At 38.9% G+C, this 7,835-nt stretch overlaps 2 protein-coding genes and 1 long non-coding RNA gene across 5 annotated transcripts in view; 2 read left to right on the plus strand and 1 right to left on the minus strand.

Annotated features, from left to right (window-relative positions):
• Positions 1-761: 761 nt before the first annotated feature.
• On the plus strand, positions 762-5,294 carry LOC113211616 (transmembrane protein 39A). 3 transcript variants are annotated; one of them, XM_026430046.2, is made up of 10 exons: positions 762-1,027; positions 1,552-1,761; positions 1,848-2,034; positions 2,116-2,354; positions 2,438-2,541; positions 2,635-2,798; positions 2,882-2,979; positions 3,057-3,134; positions 3,250-3,370; positions 3,478-5,294. In XM_026430046.2, the coding sequence occupies exons 2-10, from the start codon at positions 1,631-1,633 to the stop codon at positions 3,709-3,711; spliced, it is 1,356 nt and encodes a 451-aa protein (XP_026285831.1). In that variant the 5' UTR covers positions 762-1,027; positions 1,552-1,630; the 3' UTR covers positions 3,712-5,294. The 3 variants fall into 3 exon arrangements, with proteins under 3 accessions (XP_026285831.1, XP_052126364.1, XP_026285832.1); XM_052270404.1 differs by lacking the exon at positions 762-1,027 and adding an exon at positions 1,122-1,139; XM_026430047.2 differs by lacking the exon at positions 762-1,027 and adding an exon at positions 1,126-1,144.
• A 76-nt stretch (positions 5,295-5,370) lies between these two features.
• On the minus strand, positions 5,371-7,312 carry LOC113211617 (uncharacterized). Its single transcript, XM_026430048.2, has 5 exons — positions 6,791-7,312; positions 6,478-6,704; positions 6,313-6,354; positions 6,105-6,230; positions 5,371-6,021 (listed from the first exon to the last, which is right to left on the minus strand). The coding sequence occupies exons 1-5, from the start codon at positions 6,993-6,995 to the stop codon at positions 5,926-5,928; spliced, it is 696 nt and encodes a 231-aa protein (XP_026285833.1). The 5' UTR covers positions 6,996-7,312; the 3' UTR covers positions 5,371-5,925.
• Positions 7,313-7,446: 134 nt separating this feature from the next.
• Positions 7,447-7,835, plus strand: part of LOC127750017 (uncharacterized) — a 39,629-nt gene continuing 39,240 nt past the window's right edge. Inside the window, exon 1 of the long non-coding RNA XR_008011485.1 lies at positions 7,447-7,600. This is a non-coding gene — a long non-coding RNA (uncharacterized LOC127750017). The remainder of the gene's footprint in view (positions 7,601-7,835) is intronic.

The following is a 7,835-nucleotide window of genomic DNA, read 5'->3' on the forward strand; positions in this document are numbered from 1 at the left end:
TTCGCGCGCCTGCCCTCCTGGCCCGGCCCGCCTGGCCTGGCGGCGGTACTCCCCGCCCCGGGGTGGCCGACGATACTCCCTAGCCGAGGGAATGCACAGCGACAACTTCCCTCGCTCTCTCCGCGGCATTCTTTGAGGAGTGCCTGGGGATGGCTTTGCTCCCGTCCAACCAGCTTCACGAGCGAGCTGAAAAGGAAACTGCATTATGTGCCCCATCTAAAACGCGCATGTTATGTGCCTACGCCGATCTTAGGATGGGATCGTCCAGAAAGTACGTCCGTTTCACTCAGATTCATTCGACAAATTGCGGGAGCCCAGCGCCTGCGAGACGCAGGGTAGGCCACCCTGCAGTGCACGTATGCACTGAGTGCAAGATGCTGCCTACCTACCAGGCGCTATGAGGGCTTGCACAGGCTGAACTTGGTAGTTTCGTTGCGTCGAACGACGGGCGTACTCTCTGGGTGATGCGCCCACGCGCAATTTTAGATGGGGCACAAGACACAATATGCCGTTTAAATGCAGCTCTGCCTCCTTGGGATCGCAGGATCGTACGTCCTGGGGCTATGGAGCTGGAACTAGAACTTCAAGCAGGAGACTTCCACGTATCCGTTCGGGCTGCGAATAAACCAGGGGACCATCTTGCAGGGGACGGTGCTAGGGACGGCCGTCGGCACCGTCGGCCTGCAGTCGTCACAGCCGTCACCTTTCGGGTCGGGGTCGCGAGATGCAGACGAATGTGAATGTGGCGCTCGAGGTGCGAGGCGATCTTCTTTTGTCGCTGTTCTGTGATGTCAAAGGGCCCTCAAAAACAGCCAAACAACCCAACTTTGCAGTCAACAATTTAAGAATTTCGCCTTATACTGGCTGAGCCATCAATGAAAGACGACTGTTAATTGAAAGATAGATACAGTGTTGAAAGCGAACCGTGTTCCTAGTTAGTCATATTAGCATTCCTGCCTATACAACCTTGGTTAAACTGAGGTTTACCTAGCGGCACATCCAAGTTTGGATATCTTGTCTTCTGCTTGTAAGTAAACACAATCGAAAATTTGGCTTTTATTTTCCTTGTGTCGTCTTTTTGGGTTTTGCTTCTGAAGGCGTCCTCCACAAATTTCGTATCTGTGGTGGGGAAAGGTTAAGTAAGGTTATGTGATGTATTAACTTGGACCACAGCTGTTGTTAAAAGTGGAATAAGAGCTTATTGTAAACAATTCTGTTTTTTTAGAACATTCATTATTCTCTAAATTTAATGAATGTGATCACTTATAAAAACTATGAAGTCAGTTAATGCTGTGGTAACATTTTAGTCAGTATGAAACATTTCTGATAGTTATAATTTTGTTCTTTGTGATTTTTTTGTACCATTATTGATCCATGTTTCAAGAGGAAATCTCTCAGACAGGGCTAAAACTAACATTCATTATCACTGACATGTTGTTTATTATAGAAAGGGTGGATAATGTTATAGAACAGATCCTTTAAATTGGGTATGTCTTCTCTGGTATAAAAAGATTTGTCAACATGTTAAATTGAACTTATATTTGTCCACAGTCTCTGGGAAAAATCATCAATGCATTACTGCTTTGGAAAGTTGTTGCTGTTTTATGAGTCAGCAACTTTGTGAAGAAATATGCAACATCCCCTACATGCGCATCATCCGCATCCACCTCAAGTGCACCAAGGAGCCCATGCTATTGCTCATGTAAACCATAATGCACGACATGGGCGCAACAATTGTAACGGAAATGACAACTCTCAGCAGTAAGTTTGAGCTCACCCGTTTCCATTTTTTTGAGTACTTAAATATTATTATCAATATGCTTATTGTACCTTTTCTACAATTGTAGTCACCCACAAGCTGCTCAGCATTCAACATTACCAAAACATATTCCAATACCTCATATTCCACGAGATGGCGATGTTTTATTTGAGTTCATAATGTTTATGTTCTCAGCAGTTTGTTGTGCTCTTCAATTCCTGATTATTTATCGATCAGTATTCTGGTTGCCATATTCATTCAACAATTTTGCTTTGGTAATTTGGTTTAGATAGTCAAACTCTTGTATACTACCGTACCGTACGGACATGTTTTCCAAATGCTTTGTTGTGTTCCAGAATGTTCAACTGATTGACTTCCACCTACTCATATTTATTGGTGTTATCTTGATGCGGCGTCTTCTTTACACCATGATTGCTCGTGTTGGTCAAGCATACATATCATCTGTGCTATGGCCAGCTGCCCGCAAAATCATTCAATTTATCATGTTAGGCTGGGTGGGATCAGTGATCCTCTTTTGCCTATACAATATAATGCACACACATCCCATTGTGAAGTTATTTTATTTGTGCTATCCGTAAGTTTTTCTTTTTTTTAAAGCTTCTAAACCTGTTTTCTATTCAGACTTTGAAATTTTCGCTAAGTACTTTTCATTTGCAGGCTATCCCTTTATTTTATATTATTCGGCCTTACGGTTGGGCCTTTCTTTGATCTGACAATATTTCCAGTTTCTGATTCAGATCAACAATGCAAGTCATTTTTAAGTGGGTTTCTATGTTTCACATTTGTCTTCTTAAACATTAACCTTAATAATACATATGTTTATTGAAAATTAACTCATTATTCATCCTTGTTAGGTTTTGATGGAAGTCCATTGCACAACTGTTCCACCTCTCCTGAAGCTATTCGTGAAGAGGTTGATGTTCTAAAAAGTGACATCAATAATCGTATGAAGCAGGTTTTGTTTAACTCTGTATTCTCAGCATACTATGCTGGGTTTATTCCCTGCTGTTTTGCTACTGTATGTATATATTTCACTATTGCATCTAAAATAGTAGTTGTTGAAATATTTGATGAGTTTAAAAAATCTGTTCCATGATGAAGACACTGATGTATTATGAAACCTATTGGGCAACTTTTCACATTCTGTGGCTGTGGCTTGGTAGTTTTGTTTTGTATCTTACACATTGTTTTCCTGTCAGGTACGTAATTTCTTTTACTGCTAAAACTGGCTCAGTACCTTCATATGTAAATTTAAAAATCTGTGTCCTTTTTGCAGGTATTGTGATGTCATGCACAGATGTGCTCTACACCTAGGAAGATGGCATCGATTGATTATGCCACATTCTAATGTTCAGTAAGTCAATTTACAATTACAATTTTCTTTTTGTTCTTTATCTTTTGAATGTATGGAAACCCTTGTGGCTGTCAGTGTTTATGCTATAGCTTTCATTGTATGTTTTTTTTTTCAGTTGGACAGGAAATAAATTGTGGCCATATGAATCAGTTGTAAAGCATTATGATAAGCTTTATCAGGCTCTTAATACAACAAATGCTGCAGAGCCTGGTAACCAGGTGCATAACCGATTTTATGTAAGTTTTGATTTCATTTCTTCCAAATATTCTTAGTTTATACAGTATTCCTTATACAACTTTTACAGTTTGTACAGCCAAATAATATTTATTTTCATTTATTTTAGGACTTATTTCAAAATCCAACTCGAATATACTTAGTTGTGCTCACTATGCACATGTTAATGATAATTATTCAATTGATCCAACTGGCAACTGCTTCTGAGTGGTACCAAGCTGTGAGCATGGCATCTGTGCTTTTCTTTAACTACTATACCCTTTACAAACTCCTGCGAGATTTGCTTATTAGTCATCGTGTCTACAAGGCAGAGCGTATAGTAAAAGACAGAGAAAACTCCTAGCATCAGGAACCGGCGTCAGTGCTCAAAAGAGCTCTGTACGTCGCTGTTCCCATTTTGCTGGCTATCATATTGGCCATGCTTTTGGGAAACTGCATCACGCAGCCTCAAAACCTACGACATGTCAGGTCTACTCCACAGTCTGGGTCAATGCCTCTGGATAGTGCGAGAAGAAGGGCACCACCTCACCCTCCAGTTGTGAAGCCAACAGCTACAGTTACTGCAAATGTAGTTTCGAGGACTGGTGCACATAGTCCAGGAGATTCCTCTTCGTTACCAAACAGATTAAATTTGAAATGTGTCCATGCAGATGGGAAAGGGCGAGAGCTCACCTGCACTCAAGTTCCCTCTTTAGATAACTAAAATTTATGGTGATATTTACTCCCCTCAAAATAATTCGCAATATAAATGGCAGTACTTACTTTTTATAATTTGGTGTACTTCATAGAAGGGAAATACTGCAAGGGCTTGCTTTCATAACTTTCCATGGAGCCACATTAATCTTATACTGATTATTTCTAGAAATACCCTGTTATTAGTACCCGCATTTGCATGGTGTTCCCCATAACAATTTGTTCATTAATTCTTGATAATTTTACATCTTCATTTTCCTTATTGCATGAGATCTCTGGTATTTCCTTTTTTTTCCCATATGTGCCAGTCTTTGTGGCCTGTGTTTTGTTAGATCCATTAATAAAGTACTTTCCAGATTGACTATTTATTCTGTAACTGTAGAATGGAGTATTTCCTCCAAGCACAAATGTCTTGTCATATCTGGATGTGATCTTCTTTTCCAACTATTTTAGGAGTAATGTTTACCTTTATGTGAGTGATAAAAGTCTTACAGGGATAATTTGCAGCATGGATATTATTACCTTATGTTAAGTTTGTGCCCAATGCATTTTGACCAAAACACTGGAGGCAGGACATATCATTTCATATTTCAGTTTGTACTTTCTTTGAATTTTGTGTATGCATATAGGCAAAGATGACATCAAATTTAATTCTGCTATTTGTGCCAATTGTGTTGAAATTTGGCCCTTGCAATGATGCTCTTTATGAGATTTATGTATAAGCAATCTGAATATTTGATTGGTCTTCTGTTTCTATCTGTTCACTTATAAAATGGTTGTTACATTCAGGTAGAAAGTAAAATGTACTGTACCAGCATTAAGTTTTAGTTCTTCTCAAATAGACAGCTTTGGTGAATGAAACTTCAACATAGAATTAAATCACTCTGAGAATCTCTGTAGGATTGCATTGGTACCATACAAATTTAGTGGTGAATCAATACTACATTTTGTGATATTTAGAATGTGGAAATCTGTTTTTCTTTCATTTCTTCTTCTTAATGGAATTATGAGGTAATCTATTTTTCAATTGTGTGCTGTGCCATATTTCGGAGGTTATTCTAGTCCTTTGTGTTGCAAAGTGTCTCAGTTTTTTGAGTGGTGTAAATATTGGAATATTGTGATGTACTTATTGTGCTGTGTGTTTGGAATTGTACAAACTGTAATACCTTGCAAAATGCTTTAACATTTTGTCTAGATGTCCTTAATAATAAGGTTTCCAACCTGATCTCTTCATTTTCTGCTCTGGTCTCTTACTAACTTCCTCTCCTCTGATGTTCTGGGCAGGATATCTTTAAAGTAAGTACATGCATTGAAAAGATATGATAAGTGCATTTATCACAACTGTATGCAAAATTCCTCGAAGTTCCTAGTTCTAGTCATCCCAAAATTAGAAAAAAACAACAAAAAGAAACACTAAAGTAAGACAGTCAGAAATCAAATGCTAGTAAAGACAGCAATGAAGGTTTTAAGAAAATCCAAAAACAAAATGTACAATGGTAAAAATATCAACAGGAAGAAAAATCTGCAGAAATTAAAGGAAACACAAGGTACAACTTAGCACCTTTAAAGTACCACTATCGATTTCTATGTCATTATGAAGGCACCAATACCTTTATAATGGCACAAAGCTTAAATACTATTACAACAAGGCACTAAGTTGTGCCTTTTTTCACCCAGTAAACTTCTTCAAATTGTTTTTGCACTAAATGAAAATGATGAGTACACCCTAGATAAATTACACAACCACATTTGCATGATGACTGCAAACATTTAAACTTAATGACAACAGTCTTAATTATTCTTTAAAAGTACAAAACTTCTTGTTACAGTTATCACAAGTTTGCTTTAATACAGCCTGAACTATTTAATCTTTGGGATACAAATTTTTTAACCAATCCTGTGCTATATATTGACCTCCATCATAGGCAACAAAAAAATTTCCAAGCATTGAATGTTGCACCTGAAAATGTTAACAAGAGGAATGACAAGAATGAATTACGAAATTTGATAGATTATGTATAAATTCATAATGAGCAAACCAACCTCTGTATTTGGCATTAGTTCTAGTTCCTGCTGGACTACATAAGTTGCCTCTGGAGCCATCGTTGCTGTTGATATTGGATCTCTTTCATCAACTAAAATGGAATAATGAGGCCAACTGCGTAGAGCCTGAGAGGAAGGAGTTTGTTCATTTTCCCAAATTCTAGTCTGACAGCTATAAATCAGGAGTTAAACTAGTTAATGAACAAACCTGAAGATCTCCATATTCACGAAACAACCAAGTCTCTGAAGCCTAGGACACAAGAGGAAATAGTTTCAAATGAGTCATACAAAATTCAAAACAAAAAATACAAATTATCTTCTAGCTTCATGGGACTTGACTCATAAGTTTAAACTAAAGAATCAAACTACTTACGCTGGCCTTCAAATCCCATCCAATAACAACACCCGTGTATCCTTCACTTCTGTGTTTTACAACCTGACCTATGCGAAAGTGAAGATGAGATGGGCGCTTCCATCTAATACCTTGAGAAGCCGTAAAGTAGCCACGCTCTTGTCTGAAACGTAATACTTCATGTGCAGGAGACTCATTTTCACCTATTGTTCCATAATACATTATAGGAACAGGATTGGGAAAAATTCCTACAACAAATCAATATAATTGTTAACCATATGTGTCAAAAGTGCAGGTACATGTTCGCTTTGAATTTGAAATTTTTAACTCTTACCATTCATTAGAACATGAATCATTGCAGATTTTGCCCATGATTCTGTGGACAACCAATTATCTCTAAAATTTTGAAAATCAGTAGAAAAAATTCTACCAATAGAAGATGATTGATCTAACTCCATGTTCATGGTCAGCATGTACTGCAGTGGCACGCATGCTAAAAGCAGGCCGATCTGCACAGCCTCTCGATATGTTAGTGGCATAACTGCACTGCGTTCATTCAGTCCATGACATTACTAGAAGTTGACTCACTCTACTGGACTGTTGACTTTTGTTTAGGTTAAGTGACAGCGCCACATCGCCTCTACTGACTAGTTACGGGCATAGGGGCTTTGCAAACACCGTAAGACGAACAGACATTGACGACAGAAACGAAAGAATATGACGTATTACATCACTGAGAGGTGAGGAAGGACCAGTAATCAGTGACAGATGAAATTCAGGATTTCTGATAAGGTGATTGCTAAATCACAACAACGTCTGCTACTGCAATGAAAATATTGCCAGTTGTGCAGCATTACCGGAGCGAGTTTTGAAGATTGATCTTGCTGTTGGAAGTGCGCTACTGCTCGATACTGTTCTAATTTCAACATCCTCGATATCTAGTTTTCTAGAATTATTAATGAAAATAATTGATAAGGCAGTTTGAAAAAACGTGTAACACTTAAATTTAGAAATCTCGGCTTGGCAGCAGTGCGTGTGGTATGGCGGCATTCTCATCTCAGCTGGTGTTTCGTATGTGCAAGGTGCAAGTGATAGAAAAACGTTGCATGAATGAAGGTTCGTCGGTGACTGCGCCCGAGAGAAAGTGAGCAATTGAATCTTGGTGAACTGTAACCTTCAAAGCACTAAAACATTATTTTCGATCATGGACCCGAGATGAGTTAGGTTATGGAACGTTGGCCCTAGCCCACCCTGTGGCGCCACCTAGGAATGTCTCTTTCGTCGAGGGGTATGGCCATCCCTGCTCCTGGCACTACCCTGTGTTCTGAATTTGTTGTGTGTGTGTGTGTGTGTGTGCGCGCGCGCGCGCGCGGGAGGGG

This window comes from Frankliniella occidentalis, unplaced genomic scaffold, assembly GCF_000697945.3.
Source record: "Frankliniella occidentalis isolate FOCC.00 unplaced genomic scaffold, Focc_3.1 Scaffold123, whole genome shotgun sequence".
Classification (NCBI taxonomy): Eukaryota; Metazoa; Arthropoda; class Insecta; order Thysanoptera; family Thripidae; genus Frankliniella; species Frankliniella occidentalis.

Coding starts and splice junctions, on each gene's coding strand:
- LOC113211616 (XM_026430046.2), top strand. CDS start 1,631: ATGCAACATCCCCTACATGCGCATCATCCGCATCCACCTCAAGTGCAC. Junction 2,355..2,437: donor TTATTTTATTTGTGCTATCC/GTAAGTTTTTCT, acceptor TTTCATTTGCAG/GCTATCCCTTTATTTTATAT. Junction 3,135..3,249: donor ATGCCACATTCTAATGTTCA/GTAAGTCAATTT, acceptor TTTTTTTTTCAG/TTGGACAGGAAATAAATTGT.
- LOC113211617 (XM_026430048.2), bottom strand. CDS start 6,995: ATGCCACTAACATATCGAGAGGCTGTGCAGATCGGCCTGCTTTTAGCA. Junction 6,705..6,790: donor GATTCATGTTCTAATGAATG/GTAAGAGTTAAA, acceptor GATTTGTTGTAG/GAATTTTTCCCAATCCTGTT. Junction 6,355..6,477: donor GATGGGATTTGAAGGCCAGC/GTAAGTAGTTTG, acceptor CTTGTGTCCTAG/GCTTCAGAGACTTGGTTGTT.